The sequence below is a fragment of the Pseudorca crassidens genome, chromosome 4 (genome assembly GCF_039906515.1).
Source record: "Pseudorca crassidens isolate mPseCra1 chromosome 4, mPseCra1.hap1, whole genome shotgun sequence".
Taxonomy (NCBI): Eukaryota; Metazoa; Chordata; class Mammalia; order Artiodactyla; family Delphinidae; genus Pseudorca; species Pseudorca crassidens.
In genome coordinates this window covers 31,872,236-31,890,551 of record NC_090299.1, presented here as the reverse complement: position 1 = coordinate 31,890,551, position 18,316 = coordinate 31,872,236, and the positions used below count along the sequence as shown (strand labels likewise).

The 18,316-nt window shown below is 42.0% G+C and overlaps 1 protein-coding gene across 3 annotated transcripts in view; it reads right to left on the bottom strand.

The window, feature by feature from the left end:
* PAPSS1 (3'-phosphoadenosine 5'-phosphosulfate synthase 1) overlaps positions 1-17,665 on the bottom strand; it is a 108,811-nt gene extending 91,146 nt beyond the window's left edge. Inside the window, exons 1-3 of one of the 3 annotated variants that reach the window (XM_067735390.1) lie at positions 17,422-17,665; positions 17,050-17,152; positions 4,398-4,512 (exon numbers count right to left, since the gene is read on the bottom strand). In XM_067735390.1, the coding sequence (XP_067591491.1) occupies positions 4,398-4,509 (112 nt within the window). In that variant the 5' untranslated portion in view covers positions 4,510-4,512; positions 17,050-17,152; positions 17,422-17,665. Of the gene's footprint in view, positions 1-4,397; positions 4,513-16,289; positions 16,443-17,049; positions 17,153-17,421 lie in introns of all 3 variants that reach the window. The other 2 variants (XM_067735392.1, XM_067735389.1) reach the window with 2 other exon arrangements.
* Positions 17,666-18,316: the final 651 nt, after the last annotated feature.

The window sequence follows — 18,316 nt, the reverse complement described above, 5'->3', positions numbered from 1 at the left end:
CCTCATTTCACCTTCCTCTACCAATGTTTAGTCACTAAACGATGAGGAATAAAGGAAAAGGAAAGAGTACATTTATGCACTAATACTTGCCACCTTGGTGAGTGTATCAGAATTCACAACTAAGACAGGTACTTCCCTGGTGGTCCAGTGGCTAAAACTCTGCACTCCCAATGCAGGGGGCCCAGGTTCAATCCCTGGTCAGGGAACTAGATCCCACATGCCACAACTAAGAGTTCGCATGCCGCAACTAAAGATCCCACATGCCACGACGAAGATCCCGCGTGCCGCAACTAAGACCCAACGCAGCCAGATATATAAATACACAGATAGGTATTTCAAAAAAAAAATTAAGATAGTTATGAGACAAGAGATAAAACACTGAAATCTAATGTACTGATACTTTGACATGCTAGTATAGAGGGCTAACTGAAAAATCAATTTTAAAAAGGATGATATGTTAAGAGGATCAATATAGTGTTATATGGTTTCTACATTAAAAATGTATATTAACATGAGTACAGCAGGTAGTATTTTCCAAAGATTGACTGAAAGCTTGTTTACAATGTGACACTGCCACTGTCACACCCAGAGGCAGAGTATTTCTCAGCCCTTGAATCTGGGCTGGACTTAGGAGTCGCCTGTAGCCAAAACAATATAGTGAAAATGATGAACATGACTTCCAAGACTGTCAGAAAAGGCTATTCAGCTTCTCTTTGGATATCTAATTGGGGAGAAGCCAGCTGTCAAATACTCTGAGACCACCGTGCTAGAGAAATCACAAGTAGGTGTTCCTGTCGATAGCCTTAGCCAGCTAAGCTCCCAGCTGACCAGCAGCGTCCACTGGGGAGTCATTGCGGACACCCAGCCAGTTGTGGCTTTAGATGACTGGAGCCCAAGCCAGCATGACTGCAACCAAGCAAGACCCAGGGGGGAACCGCCCAGCAGAGCACTCCTGAATTCCTTACCCACAAAACAGTGAGCAAGTTAAAATGGCTGTTTCACACCACTAGGGTTTGGGTAATTTGTTACATAGCAACAATGACTGAACAAAGAGATGGATGTTGGGGGGACCAGGTTTTTCTGTTCTTTGTTATTGTTGTTTTTAACTACCAGTTGAACACTAGGAATCAGGGGGAAAAAAAACTGAAAACATCACAAAGATAACCTAAACTACAATTAAAGTGTCTGTTTATACATACGTGTGTACATGTACGTATTTTATGTATATATTTAATTTGAAACAAAGAACAGACACTGCTGAAAACTGAACTAATGACACAGAAAATTTCACTGAGATGATTATAGTGAACGTAGACAAAAAGGCTAGGATATCAAAGTGGTTAGAGAAAATTAATAGATAACGCAAGACAGAAAATCCAAAACTAAGATAAAGAAAACTGGTATACCAAAGAGAAACCAAATGTACTAGGTTGAAGAGCGTCCTCCCCAAAATTCACATACAGCTGGAACCTCAGAATGTGACCTTATTTGGAAACAGGGTCTCTGTGCATGTAATTAGTTCAATTAAAATGAGGTCACACAGGACTCCGGTGGGCACTAAATCCAGTGACTGATATCTTTATAACAAGGCCATCTGAAGGCGAAAGCAGAGACTGGAGTGGTACCCATACAAGCCAAGGAACGCTAAGGATTGCCAGCAGAACCAGACGCTAGGAGAGAGGCATGGAACAGACTCTTCCCCAGAGCTGACACAAGGAACCATCCTTGATTTCAGGTTCCCAAACTGTGAGAGAATAAACTTCTGTTGTTTGAAGCCACTCGGTTTGTAGTGATTTGTTACAGTGGCCCTGGGAAACTCATATACCAATCAATGTAAAAATACAAAACCAGAAAGTTTATCCGAAATAAGATGTAAGAAAAAACAGTGTCCCAAGAAAATGACATACAAACCACTCCATACCTGGACAGATCTGGTTAAGCTACTGAATTGCAAGAAAAAGAAAGAAATCATGACTTCCGTTTCCAACAATATCCAAAAAAAAAAAGTGAAGGCTATAAATTTGACAACATAATTAACAACCTTGATCTGATGAACGTATATAGAATATTGCCCACATCAGGGGAACACATTTTCTTCACAAATACACATTTATGAAACTGATTACATCCTACACTGTAAAGCAAGTACCAAAAAAATCTGATAAAAGTATTTATAAGCATCATTAGTGGTAAAATAAATGGAATATACCATGTTTAAGAAAAGGAGTACCCAATATTCTAAAGATCAATTTCCTCCCAAATTGACCTTTAGATACAATGTAATCCCAAATCAAATCCCAATTGGATTTTGGTGGAATTAGTTAAACCTATCACAAAATTTATACAATACAAAGAGCCAAAAAAAAAAAAAAAAAAAAAAAAAACACTCAAGACATTCCTAATGAAGAAGGTAAGAGGGTTTACTCCACTAGATTTCAAGACTCTACAAATATATAGTAATTAAGACAGTGTGGCAGTAATAGAGCAATAGACAAGTACACCAGTGGAATAGATCAGAGCTCCCAGAAACAAATCCACACATAAGTGGAAACCTGATCTATGACAGCTGGCACAGCAGATCAGAGAAAAAGGATACCCTCATCTTGGGACAACTGATTATCCATATGGAAAGAAAAGAAAATGGATCCGCCCCTCACACTACACACAAAAATCAACTGCAGAAGGAAAAGGGCCTAAATGAGAAAAGCAAAACTTCCGAAAGAAAATATACGAAAAGAAGTAATTCTTCAGGCATGCAGATGAAAAAAGGAAAGCTCCTTAGAAGAAGAAAAAAAAATTGGATTAGTCACAACATTTAATAGGAGAAATGTCTGCCTCTTATGACAACTTGGCTGGGTAAAATATATATTTCGTTCATACTTTCTTTGTCCTGGAATTCTTAAAACATTACTCCAACATAAAAACCCAGGGAATTCAGAATCCAACGGAAAGCCATCTTATAAAAACCACTGAACAAAAAAATACAGACCATAAAAACTTGACTCAAAGGAAGAGCTCATGAGTGGGCATGCCATAATAAAAGAACTGATGGGAAGGTGATAAGGTTGAATCAATTGACTTACAGAACTCAAATACAAACACCTATGGAAATTTAAGATTTGGAACAGAATGTGTCACAAGCCTAGACAATATAAATGTAACAATTTAACATCAATCTAGACTTAAGAATGAGGAGATGGGAAGAACTCAAAAATGCTCTCTTCTTTCATACAGAAACACACAGACCTATCTACAGTTGAAATTTTCAATTTATAAAAACAGAAAATGGGAATGCTGTTTTTTTGGCAATCAGCAAAAGTTTTAAGGATGGGTAATATCCATGTTGACAAAGACATTGGAAAATGGACCCTCATCCACCTTTGGAAAATAAATAGGTATAAATTTTAGTGGGTTGTATGGCTGTCGGCATAACTGATGCCAACTTGGCGCTTCTCTGTCATCAAGGCTTTGTAGTTAACAGATTAATGTTCGTTAGGTCCAGGTGGCCTCTATGCTCTGTTAGTCCCCAAACAATGATGAAGACCTTTGCTAATATATTCCTGGTGCCCAGAAGACTAGTTACCCATTCATAAATCCTCACTTGGGAATACACTTCCTGTTTCCGAGCACGTACCCCCGTACCCTAGGTTAACTATGAAATTGTCCCAGTGGCCCCTCAGCAGCGCAGAGTGCAGCTGTGAGTGTTTCCAGATCACTGTTTGCCAGATCCCACCCTGTGAATAAGTTACCCTGTAACATAAACTGATTCACTGATTATACGGAGCTGCCTGCCTTGCTTTTCAGTCTCAAGATTCCTTCTCAATTCAGTGGGCACTTTTCATTCCCTCTGTCCTCCAGCATGGGTAAATTGGCGAGATGCAACAAAATTTTATTTAAAACTCCTAGAAGTGAAAAAAGATCCATCATTTTTAAAACCACCTCCAAAACCTGGATCAATTTACCCTCTCAAAGAGAGATTCTGGGAAAATCAACACAAGAATCAATCAGAAGCCAAAGCAAAAGAAGAATCATTAGAAACTGATTGTGTGAAATGCTTTACCACTCATTCTTTCTCTTCATATGGTCTACATTATTAGCATCTTGAAGGCAGAATCCAGGTCCTATTTGCATGCAGAATTTTATAGAATGTACGGTAGTTACCAACTAGAAAGTAGTTTTAAGCTGCATTCTGATTTTTCCTCTTTAACAGCAATTTTGTAAAGAACAAAAGGAATCACCAAAAGAAAATATGTTATTATTAAGCAGCTTTGTCAGTTACATATTACGGTGCTCCAGATACAAGAACAGAGCTCAAAATGTAAGTATCCTTACTCCTGGCTCAAGGCTGTCTATACCACTGCTTTCGAAACAGACTGGCTTGTCTCTCCAGACCATACCTGTTAGCCAAACCGTGCAACCACGAAAGCCACCTCTGGTCCCCACCACCTGACCTCTCTTGTTCCTGCTGACGTGGTGAGCTTGATAGGTGACATTAGTGGCCCTCTGCATCCCCTGGAAAAAAGAAAAAAAAGAAAGAATTCTGGTTTACCTGAGTCCCTTAAAAGGTAAACATATATTCCTTGCAAACATACAGTAACTGCCCTATGTAACATGCCAAAAGAAAGGAAAAAGAGGAAAACTAACAGCTTTTTCTTTCTTTAGAGTACCTGGCACGGTGTTCAGTTCCTTACAAACACCAATTAATTAGTCTGCAAAGCCCCTCAAGGATGCACAAACTCCTACTACTGTGGTTTTCCAGATGAAGGTGTTAAACCTGAGAAAAGTTAAATAACTTGCCCCAGTTCCCCTAACTGGTAAGTGGCAGACTCCAGAGCCCAGTCTTCTCACTCATTCATTCGTTCAACCATTGTTTCCTGAGGTCCTATTAGTACACCAAGTGAACAAAACAGGGTCCCTACTCTCACTGAGCTCATTCCACTGGCAGGAGACAGACCAATAACAATTATTAAATCAGAGAGTGACAAGTGCACTCTGAAAATAAAACAGGGTAAGAATGGAAAGAGAGATAGGGGATGAGTGCCTCTTTAGGCAGGATGATCAGGAAAAACCTCTGAGAAGGTGGCATCTGAGCAGATTCCTGAATGAAGTGTGGAAGGGATGTCTGCAGGTATCATGAAATGCATGATGAAAAAATTGGAAGGTAATTGTTGTTCTCTCAAATTTTCTTCTCCTTAAACAAAAAGGGCATAAAATTACATAGTTCTCAAAGGCTCTTAATAGACGTTTCTCCAAAGAAAACAATACAAATGGTGAATAAGCACATTAAAAGATGCTCGACATCATTAGCCATCCAAGAAATGCAAATCAAAACCACGAGATACCACTGCACACTCACTCGACGGCTATAATCAAAAAGACAGGAAATAACAAGTGCTAGTGAGGATATGGAGAAATTAGAATCCTCATACATTTGCTGATGGGAGTGTACAGTCACTCTGGAAAAGAGAAGTTCTACAAAACATTAATTATAATTATCATGTGTCCAAATGATTCCCCCTCCTAGATTCATGCTCATTGATGCTCACAAGAAATGAAAACATGTCCACACAAAACCTGTACACATATGTTCTAGCAGCATGATTCATAAAAGCCAAAAGGTGAAAACATCCCATCTGTCCATCAATTAATAATCAGATAAACAAAACTGTTTAATTGTATGGTATATACATACAGTGGAATATTATTTGGTAATAAAAAGGAATGAAGTACTAATACAACCTACAATACAGACAAACCTCAAAAACATTATGCTGGGCTTCCCTGGTGGCGCAGTGGTTGAGAGTCCGCCTGCCGATGCAGGGGACACGGGTTCGTGACCCCGTCCGGGAAGATCCCACATGCCGTGGAGCGGCTGGGCCCGTGAGCCATGGCCGCTGGGCCTGCGCGTCCGGAGCCTGTGCTCCGCAACGGGAGAGGCCACAACAGTGAGAGGCCCGCGTACCACAAAAACAAACAAACAAAACAAAACAAACAAAAAAAATTATGCTAAGTGAAAGATGCCAGTCACAAAGACCACATATTGCATAATTCCATTTATATGAACCATCCAGAATAGGAAAATCTAAAGAGACAGAAAGCAGATTAGCAGTTACCTCAGGCTGGGATGTTGGGAGAGGAATGTGGAGTGACTTCCGATGGATATGGGGTTCTTTTCTGGGGTAATTAAAATGCTCTAAAATTGACTGTGCTGATGGTTGCAAAACTGTGTAAATATAATCAAAACTATCAAATTGTACATTTTTAAGTGGGTAAATTGAACGGTAGGCAAATTATCTCAATAAAGCTGTTTTCTAAAATTAAAAAAATGAATCACACAGCCTCTATTTTCTCCTCCTATGGAGCAAAAACATAATTTAGATTCTTTTCAACAAGTTATGCCTTTATAAAATAGGTAAGTGTCAGCATTCTTTTAATAAGGTGTCTGTATTTCATACTGCGTATAGCTCTTATTTTTTTTAAGACAGTTTTATTCATCATTCACTCAAAGATATCTACTGAATGCACACTACATGCTTGACATTCTTCTAGCTGCTGATGAAACAGAAGTGCACAATACTAATAAAATCACCATCCTCCTGGGGCTTCTCTAGTCTTCCCTCCCAGGGAAGCGGTTCTCAAAGCGTGGTCCCTAACCAGCAGCTTTGGCATCTCCTGGGAACTGCTAGAAATGCAAATTATCAGGACCTGCCCCAAACAGACTAAGTCAGAAACTCTGGCGTGGGGCCTGACAATCTGCATTTCAAAGCCTCCAAGTGACTCGGATGCCAGTTCAAGTTTGAGAACCACTGGACTAAGAGGAAAAATAGAGGCGAGAAAAGAAAACACCAAGATAAAGAAGGAAATTATGTAAGTTAGAAATAAGTATCAAAGAGGGGGAAAAAGTAAATAAAGCAAAAAAAGTGAAGAAATATCATACAAAGTATGATATTTAGACAGGGTGGCCAGAGAAGGCTTCAGCAAAAAGAGGATATTTAAGATCTCTGATGACCTCTGAGGGAAGCACCTTCCAGACAGGGAACAGCAAGTGCAAAGAAAAGTGAAAAAGTAACTGGGGAAATTCAGAATGATTCCTGGGCAGTCCAAAGAAGCCGTCTGGAGGCAACAGTCGTACATCTAAAACAAGAGCAGTGGCCATGACCATGTTTTCTGCAGCCACGTGCATGGCTCAGGTTGAGGCACGAAATAGACTGATTCACCCTTGACCCAGAGGTCTTCAAAATGGGGAACAAACACCCTGCTAGGTACATGAACATGGACTTTGTCAAGGGACCATTTCTATCCAGATCTTCAACTTCCAGATGTGTTCTTTTCTAAAACTGGTTGGCCTGAGAAGGTGCCTGAGGTTCAGGATCTCTTTCCCCCTCTCCCTGCACAATTCCCCTAGTGTACAGGAGAAAGCATCTCTGCCCATCTGCATCTTACTCTCACTCACTGCCCTGGGGGTGTCCTCGGGAGCCAAAGGGACAATTGGACAATTCTTTTAATAGGCCCACCACAAAAGCTGCACCCCTCCCCCACTAACCATCTCATTAGCAGATGTATCCATAGTTCCAATAATCACAAAGAATTCTCCTATGGGTCTCCCAAACCATTTCCTTTCAATTAAACTGATGAAGCAAACATAACTTTCCAGCTCTGCATTTTCAGGATTTTAAACAAAACCTGGGGTGTCTGACCCAGACATCTGTGTCTCCTGGGAAGCAGCGGCCCCTCTTTCCTGAGGTATCCAGTTTTAGCTCCCAGGCAAGCAGCCTGGGAGGAGAGGAGACAGGAGCTGGGTCTGCTGGAAGGGGACAGGACAGGGATAGGGGGACAAGGAGGGTGCTATACACATTAGCTGCCTACACTGGCAGAACCTGTTTGACTTCGTCATTTTGTTTCGCGATTTTTTTCCAAGTTACTTTGCTTTGGGGCAAGAAGAAACATGTATTTAATGAGTTTTAATTCATTTTGGCACCATAAAATATCTTCCGCTTTTCTTTTTAAACTGAGTAGAATGTATAAAAACTGAGAAGCTACAAAATGCTGAGGCTGTGGTTGAGAGCAAATATAGGATAAGAGATTGTTTTAATCACTAGAAAAGTATGCTCCCTCCGGGCTTCCTGCCTCCTACATTTAAAAGAATTCTGGCAGTAAATATGGCAGCCTGGGTACAAGGAGGCTTACTGTTTATGTATGCTTGATATTTTCCATATTAAAACACAAACTTAAAAAAAGATCTGCCACAATCTCCTACCTCCTGGTTTTTCAGAATAAATCAAAGAGCACTTTTTAAAACTCTTAGAATTGCAAGGTGGTGGGTGTATGCCCGAACTTTACTAAAAATCTAAAGCTCACTTCCATACGTAATCTTCTAGTTCCCCTTCCCCTCTTTTCCTTTTCCACCCACTCTAGCCAAAGCCTTCCTATAATCCCGCCAGGAAAACATGACATTAGTGGGTGCATCAGTGAGTTATTTCCTTCCAACTCTCCATTCCTGTTCTCAGAGTCTTCAATGCCCTAGTTTCTATTCACAGAACAATGAAATCAGGCTTATTCTTTTCTAAGAGTCTGGGTGGTTGATAGTAATATTTGGCTTGTTGTACATATACCCAAGGCAGTCCCTGTAACATTTACTGCCCATAGGATTTGTCTGTTATTTATGGACCGTTTCATACGGTGTCTTTTTGTGTATAATTTTTACTTCCTTGGGAGAATAGGTCAAGCACTATGAGTTATAGTTCTTTGTGTTTTTCACAACACCCAACCTCTTTTCTTGTGCCTTGTCAGTGCTCAGTAAAAGTTAGATATAAGGCATTTATTTTAAAGCGTGATTTGTGTTCTCTGTATAACCTGCAAATGAAATGATGATTGACATTCAGAAGTCTTAAGAATAGCGGAACTGGGACAATTCATTTCAAAAGAATTCCTTCTCTTTCTACGATTGGGACTAAATGACTACCAGTCCTGCTACTAAGCTAACGCCAGGTGGCCTCTCATTATGTGTGGTGTACATTTCCTACACATTCTACAAACTGCTGTCCTCAGCACCCACACGAGTGGCCCTGTGTCCCTTTCTGACCCACCTTAACTTCCACATGGGCTGTTTTGTTATTTTATCCGCTTCCGTATGGGACAAATTAACTTCTCCTATGATGCTACTTAGAGAATTTCATGGTCTGTGAGTTTATGATGATTTTATGAAGAACTCTGCATTTTTCAGTGAAATTTGTAAAGGCACAGAAAATATACCCAATATGAAGCATAATTCTGGACTTCAACATCGATCACTCACCCCACCACCCATCTTAAACTGACTGCCAAACAGTATATTCTTCCAAAGAGAATACCTGAAATGGTAACACGGATGTGTCTTTTATAACCCAAGACATACTGTGAGTAAACTGGAGAGATGGTAGAGTACCATGTGGATAAAATTGAAAAGAATACAGTGAGAAGAAAGCTTTCGTTCACTGAGTTATTGATAACTGAAGTTAATCTTTTGAACATTAACGTTAACAAGCCAAAGACAAACAGCAAAACCGAGGCTCATGCATTCCTGGAGGTTAAGAAAACAACTTGAAAAGGCTACACTTAAAACCCTGCTGCTACAAAGCACGGGGCACAGCAACACTGGCAATGACCCAGTTGCTTCTCAGAAAGTGAATCTCAGGCCCTACCCCAGATCTCCCGAATCAGAGCTAAGATACTGGCATGCCTATTCGATCACCGATTGTCACGCATACACTCCGCATATCCATTATGGCTCTCCGACTATTCTGTTTTAAAGATTAAAGAACACTTAAATATTTACTTAATGGATATTTTAAACTGTCAATACTTTTAATGGAAGGGGCCCTGAATGGCCTCCAGGTGGGAAGTCCAGCCAGAAGAGATTCTTAGAAGTCAGAAATGAGCCTGAGACGACCTGTTCATTCATCATTTGTTGATGGATCCCTCCTAGATACGGGGAGTAAAACGGATCAAAAACATTTCAGGGGAGGAGACAAACAATAAAGAGAGAAAGACACCTTTACACTATGACAGGCCCCTGCCTCCCACTACGGTGACAGCGGGGCTTTCCCTACATACATGATGGGGATGTGTCCTCTACAGGTGGTTGTGCTTTCGTGTACTTTACTGCACAATACTGTATAGAGTACAGTAGTACAGTATCTTTATTTCAAGCCCAGGATGTCCAGAAGCAAGCATAAAAGCAGCAGTGATGTAGCCAGTACCGCACTGTACTTTTCAAGGTATGTATTGTAAGATTGAAAATGTTTTATTTTTTGTGTTTGTTTGTTTTTTATTTATTATTTTTGTGAAAAGTGTATAAACCTATTACGGTACAGTACCATATAGCCGGCTGTGTTAGTTGGGTACCTAGGCTAACTTTGTTGGACTTACGAACAAATTGGACTTATAAATTCTCTCTCGGAACGGAACTCATTCATATGTAGGAGACTTACTGTACATGAATGTTCACAGCAGCCTTATTCATAGCAACTGAAGAGGAGAAACAACTCAAATGTTCATCAACTAATGAAAGGAAAAGCAAAATGTGATACATCCATAAAACATAATATTATTCAAGCATGTAAAGGAATGAAGTATTGATACATGCTACAACATGGATGAACCTTGAAAACATTATTCTAAGTTAAAGAAGTTAGACACTAAAGGCCATATATTATATCATTACATTCATAGGAGAGTCTAGCATAAAGAAATCCAGAGACAAAAAGTAGATTATTGGTTGGCAGGTGCTACAGAGAGGGAAAGGGGAAGGATAGGGAATGATTGCTAATGGGTACAGGGTTTCTTTTTGGGGTGATGAAAATGTTAAAAGTAGATATTGGTGATGGTTATAAAACTGTAAATATACTAAAAAAACAATGAACTGAACACTTAAACATATGAGAGATAAAGACAGAGGGAAGGGATGCAACCATCAAAGAAACTACAGAGAAGAATAAGAACAATGGCTGCAGTCATCTAACGGGATTTCTATATGTACTGTCCAATTTTTCCACTGTTTACTCAGCTAAAACTTACTTGGTAGAGAACTGTGTCCTTAGGAAAGGATATTTCACGGAAATAATTACCACTTAGGTAAATACCAAAATAAAAACAACAAGCAAAAACAAAACCAAAAAAAAACCCAGTCTCTTCATTTGAACTAATTACTTAGTAATTCGCTTTCAAAACAATTCAGGGCTGGATTTTACTGTTTTGCTGTTGGTATGCTATGAGTAATTGATCCATCTCAGAGCAAAAGATGGTAACATCCTAGCTGGTGGAGGAGAAAATGCTAGTATTGGATTTTATTTTAAATTACTAGTTTTGCATTTCAGAGTTACCTAATTTATTTCCCCTTTTTCTTACTCAAAGCGAAGAATAGAACAGGGTTTCTCAACCTCAGCATTAGTGACTTTTGGGCCTCAGCATTAATGATAATGCTTTGCTGTGGGGACTGTCCTGTGCACTGCAGGGTTTGTAGCAGCATCCCTGGCCTCTACCCAACAGATGTCAGAAGCAACACCCCCCTACACACACACACAAATATAACAACCAAAAATGTCTCCAGATATTTTCCAAACACACCCCCTGGGGGGAAGTAAATTTTTACCTGGTTGAAAATCACTGGAGAAGAAAACTACTCCTCAAAGGTCAATGTAATAGAGCCAAGCTGGGGAAGCTTATTTCATATTTCAACTTTAGAGAAGCCACTATGCTAAAGGGGAGGCTAACTGACAGCTGGGTACCCTGCTGCAGCCAGGACTACAGAATTGCCCAAAACCGTGATTCCAAAGTTGCTACCATCTCTCGAAATTTCCTTCCCCAGGGAAGAAAGTAAGAACAAATACACGAGTACAGAAATACACACATAAGTAGGAAAAAATGTTAGCAGCCATCCCAAAGTTACGATCTAGAACTGTCCAGTATAACTTTCTGAGATGATGAAAATGCTCTACACGGCACAGTCCAATACAGTGGCCACGAGCTTCCTATGGAAATGTAGCACTTGAAACATGGAACGTTTCATCTTAGTTTAACTAAATTTAAGTTGCCACAGGTGGCTAGTGGCTACCAGATTGGACCATGCGGATCCAGACCCTGCTGTCATTCTTCCCGTTCTTGTTTTCAGTCAACACGGAGGGCATTCTTGGTAAAGTCCAGTTCTCCTTCTCCTTTAGGCAACTCTTCCAGCAGTATCTCCCTACTTCCAGGGAAGGAAACTCAGTAGCTGCCCCTGCACACAGCCAGGCCAATGCTCTGAAGGAGGAATATATGGCTTTCCGTATGCTGTGTGTTCCATTTCCATGCTTGCTTCATTTTTGGACCACCTCAGTCTTCCCCCAAATCCAGAACGGGCTGCTGGCCTTCTATGAAAGGCATCGAACAGTATGAGGGACACATTGTTCAGAAAAGGTAGAACTGATAAAAAGGAAAAATATCTTATTCATTTATTTGCTTTTCGATTAACCCTCTCCCAGGTAGAATGTAATATCCATGAGAGCAGGACCGTTGACTGTCTTTTTACCACTGCAGCCCCAGCACCTGGAACACAGGCACACACAAAGCAGGTGTCAAATATTCGATGACTTAATAAATAAGAACACCTTAAACAGTGCCCATGTGCCAGCACTAGAGTGCTCTAAATGTATTAAATAACTGAAACCTCATTATAACCCTATGAGATATGCCCTATTAGCTCCACTACAAGCTGTGTTTCATTATCCACATTATTACATTTGAAGACATTGAGGCACAGAGGAGTTAGGCAACATGCCCAAGATCACACGGGTAGTAAGTGACAAAGCTATAATTTTAATTCTACCACGTATGGAGCTTATTCTCTTACTTAAGCTGTGCTAAGTTACTAGTAAGTTATCTAAGACTTTTAATAACAGAAGTACCGAGGCCTACTCGGCACCCTAACCCTTATCCCCATCCTGTTATATAAGGAAAAGCTCCGTGTAGACGCAAAACCTCTATAACGAAATATGATTACATGATACACGATAATAGCAGACTGCAACATAACACAGAGGTGCACAAAGAATTCAGCCTATGTGCAACAGTGTGTGGACACAGGAGGCCACAGTTTCAGTACAGGAGCCCGAGGCTCTTAAGATTTCCACAAGTGATAAAGGTCAACACGCATCAGGGCAGAAGGAAAGGCTTGTGTAAAACCCTGAGGATGCAAGGTATAGAAAGAGAGTTGGGGCTTCCCTGGTGGCGCAGTGGTTGAGAGTCCGCCTGCCGATGCAGGGGACACGGGTTCGTGCCCCAGTCCGGGAAGATCCCACATACATGCCGCGGAGTGGCTAGGCTCGTGAGCCATGGCCGCTGAGCCTGTGCGTCCGGAGCCTGTGCTCCGCAACGGGAGAGGCCACAACAGTGAGAGGCCCGCGTACCGCAAAAAAAAAAAAAAAAGAAAGAAAGAAAGAGAGTTGGTGCTGGAGATATGGAGCTATGGGAATTTAGGGCATGGAGGAGAGAGGGGAATGGAACGGCAAACCAGAACGAGATTGTCGTATGTGCTTCCAAACGGCAATGCTAGATCTCAGACTACTCTGTGGGTAGTAGGGTCCAGCTCCACTGTAAAGCGGGTCCAAGCAAGGGATTTGGCCCAACCTGAGTCTACAAAATAGGGAGTGACACCTGGGTCTGAACTGAGGGCCAGCTAACACACAGTTTGAAATGTTTTATGGAAGGCAGATGAAAACCGGTCCCAATAGAGAAAGGTTCAATCAGATGTTAAATGATACTCATTACACCTAATACTTCGTCAGACTGAGACAAGAGGAGGCTAAAGGGGCATGCTCATTCTTGATTTTCTTTACTATTCTTGTAGGTACATGGAGACACCTCCCTTCTCTCTAGTATATTCTCTAACTCGAATTTAACCATCAAATCTTTATTTTCGACCTTAACCTAACTCAATCCCTATAGTTGTGCTGTCCACAGGTCCCGACTGAGTTTTTAAAATGTGGTTAGTAAATGTAAAATAGATAGCTAGTGGGAAGCAGCTGCATAGCACAAGGAGATCAGCTCGGTGCTTTGTGACCACCTAGAGGGGTGGGATAGGGAGGGTGGGAGGGAGACGCAAGAGGGAGGGGACATGGGGATATATGTATACATACAGCTGATTCACTGTTATACAGCAGAAACACAACATTTAAAGCAATTATACTACAATAAAGTTGTTAATTAAAAATAAATAAAATGTGGTTAGTCTGAAGTGAGACGTGTGCTAAGTTAAAATATATACTTATGTATATCTTTTAATAATTTGATATTGATTATGATAGTATTAAACTCATTTTTATATTGAGATGACAGTACTTTAGCTATACTGGGTTAAATAAATACTAAAATTTATTTCAACCTGTTCCTTTTACTTTTTTTTTTACTATGACCTCTAGAAAAATTTAAATTGCATTATGTGGCTCACGTTATATTTCTACTGGATAGCCTTCTTCTACAGACTATCTCTACTAAGGCCATCTGTCCCTTACGTGCAGCATACTTAATATCGGGTCCACCTTTTACAAGCTCTATGACATCTCTGTGCCTCAGCTTCTTCATCAATAAAATGGAGATACTAATTGGAATAAAGAGGATAACTAACAATAACAGCTAACACACATAATACTCAGACTGTAACAGCTAACACACACACAACACTTACAATATGCCAGACACTGTTCTAAGCATTTTTCATATATTAACTCCTTTAATCTTCACAATATCCCTGTGAGGCCATCACCCCCATTTTACAGATGAGCAAACTGGCACAGAGAAATTAAGTGACTACCTAAAGGTTACACGGTTAGTAAATAGTGAAGCCCAGGTTCGAGTCCAGGCAGTCAGTTCCAGGGTCCTTGCTTTAAACCACTGTCTCTCATGATACCCACCTCAAAAATGGTACAGAAATTCAATAAGTTAATTTAGGTAAAAAATTTCAAACTGTCTCCAGCACATAGTAAACTTTCCTTCAGTGTTTAACTATTATCACCATCACTCCAGCCCTCAACCTACTTCCCAAATTCCCTGCATGCCGCGACTTTTCTCCTCATTTCCCAGGATTAAAACCTCAGGATCCTCTTTTAATACGTCTCCCTCTTTCATTCCCTAACTCTTGTCAGGTCCTTCTTACTCAACCTTGAACGCTCTTAACGGATCTATGCTGCTTTTCCACTACCACCTTAGCCCAGTACTCTGCACCCTCACAACTGTATGAATTAATAGCAGTAACAAGACAAAGACCTTAACTGGTGCTCACGTACCAGGCATTCCTCAAGTCTATTAATTCATTTAAACCTTACTATAACCCTGTTTGTTCTCCAGGACTTCTATACCTGGGCTCTAACAGTGTCTAATTTCTTTAGCAGACCTGTCTTCCTGGAATACCAATTTCATCATATGATGGGAACTTTAAAGGTGTCTGGATTCGCTACATGTGTCCCTATCAGTTGATGTATGTGAGAGGAAAAGATGATGGGTGTTCCCTACTGGGGCAAAGAAAGATTTACAAGGCCCTGAAAATTAAAAATTCTAGCCTCATCCAAAATCTCTCACAGAATCTAGTCTCAACTCAGCAACCAAACATTAACAACTATACAACCTAGCCCCATCCCGCTCATTCAATCTTATCTCCAGTCAACAAAAGCCCTCCAGAGTGGTTAAACAGGTCTCTTCATTGTTCCTGGAGTAAATAATGGTAATTATTATTATTATTATTTATATTATTTATAATAATAATATTATATATTATTATAAATAATATAAATTATTATTAATATTAGACCTTATTCATACAGTTCCCCTCTGCCTCAAAAATCTGAGCACACTTCACCTCCATCACGCCCAGACTAAACTAATCTCCCCTCTAAACTGTGATAAAACAGCTGTCTTACCCCACTCACTGGGGTCTATAATGATATATTCATCATCCGGCAAATGCCAATCACAACCCCAACCAGGCCCTGAGCAACTGGAAGGCAAGCACTGAGTCCCTCATTTCTCACCTTCCCCGTGAGTAGCACATGCCTCTACAAAGAACACGCACTTATGTGGCAAATGGAACAGTAAATGAGTTACAGTGTAGCTGAAATGACATGTAAATACCCTAATTCAGCCAACCGTATTTCCCTAACCAGGAAACACCTCAAGGTAACAGGAGCAGTATCAATAGTTTCAGAGCAGTGTTATCACTGCACCCTCCAAGTCATTATCATCTTTACTCCTCAAAACTCTCCAGTGAAGTACCACTACTATACCTTTAAGTCAGCTGAGGTTTAAAGAAGTCGAGGGTTTTTACTCAGGATCACACAACTACTATACGGCAAAGCTGGAACCAGAGACCAGGCCGCTAGTCCAGCGCTCTTTCCAATGGTCTAATTCCCCTTTTATCTCTTCTCCGTCCTTATCACCTAAGGAAGAGTTAAATAACTAAGAGGGGAAAGGAATCGGGTGAGAATACTTGGTAACAACAGATGTGGTAAATTAATGACTTGAACATTTGTCTGAAATGGCTTTTTTTTTCTTTGACTCACCAAGGGTAATGACGATTTACAAGGCTGCATTTAAACCTCATGATCTTGCTGTACTGTGAAATAAAAATTTCCACCCAAACTTAAAACCAGTATCTTTCCGGCCTCCAGAGCTGGACATCACCTGCTCCACCCCACCCCCTCTACACTTACAAAATCTTAGCTTAAGGCTGTTTCTTACCAAGAATAATTAAGGAAGCAAGCAACCTTCCGAGGTTGCTTAACCATCAAAGCAAACTGGCAGTCCTTGCTAAACGTTATAAACCATTAGTTTCCCCACACTTCACTGTTTCCATGTTATTTGCTGGATATTCCGATTTAGCACCGAATCACAAAGAACCTCAGTTCAGGGCAGTCTCAGCTCATGAATGGCCGCATTGTTGAGTACTCTCCCTTCACGCTGAAAGTCAGAAATGGAAAGACGTGGAGATGGACCCAAACCTGGGCTCACTGCACTGGCAAAGCCAAGAAAAACCAGGAAACGTACCAAAGACGCCTGCCTCTGCCTCCTCCGCAGACCTTCAGGCAACTGGAGGGGGATGCGGGCAGCTCCCCCTCGAGGGATGCAGGTTTCAGCAGCCGCCAGCTCACTGCCGAAAGAGCGTCCTCAAGGTCTCCTCTGAGGCGAGGAGCTGGAGAAGGGGGAGTTCTTCCCACGGACCCTGGATCGGACCCCCGCCCCCGCCGCGCCACTCCACCCGGCACAACCCACCGCCCCAGGTGGAAGGCGCCGCGGCCTCGGGTACCACCCCCAATTCTCCAGGGAGGATACAGAGGAGACGGAAGGGAGGTAGCGGCTACGAAATAAGCTGCAGCCGGAGCCTCCCAGAGCCTCCTCCGCACCTCTACTCCGACTCACCCAGTTCTGCGCGTTATTGCTCAGCTTGACTTTCTTGCACAGGCTACCGGGAACCTCCATGGCTGCTCAGCGCGCGGGTGCCCGCGTTCTCAGCGCCCAGTGAGTAGTCGGAGGACTGGAGGCCGGCGTGGGCGGGACGGGAGGGCGGGGTCTCCTCGCGACCGGGCTGGCACGCGCTGTCGTAGGCACGCGCTCGTGCTCGCGGCTCCGACTGAGCGGCGCCTCGGCCCCGCCTCCTAAATGGGTCCGGGACAGAGGTGTGTGGGGTGGGGCGAAGCACCGGACGAGAACTGGACGCAGGGGGTGGGAGCGGGCCTTCAGGGCGCGCACCGACGCGAGCGCGCACGACGCTCCTCCCTCTTGATTCTGAAGTAGGGGCGGGGCCTGAGAAGGTAGTCGTGGAACTTCCAGGGTCCCTCCCCCGCTCGCCGCCTTGCGCTGCGCATGCGCAGAGGCTGGAAACGCGTCCCAGGCCTCGGCTTGGAAGGACAAGGAAGATACTAGCTCCCCACCTCTTTGCGGGTTTGGGTGTGTGCTGCTGTTTACTAGATGGCAGAAGACATTGAGGTGGTCTCCCGGCCCTCTGGTTTTTACTCCGTAAACCCGTCCACCAGTTTCCTATCCTCCATATCTGTGCCCTCCTCTCCCTGGCCACATTTAAAAAGGAATTTTCCAGCTTCGCGGAGGGAAGATGTGCTAAACAGCTCATTCTCCACACGTTCCACTTAGCTTTAAAATTCTGCTCAACGCACAGTTTCAAAAAAAAAAAAAGTCAGTACCCCATCCCGGGACATCAGTAATTAATATCTCTCAGGTTTTAGTGGTTATCTGCAAGGTGCCTCCTTCCCCACTTGCAGATGTCTCTTCAGGAGATTTCTGTCGGATACTTCTCACC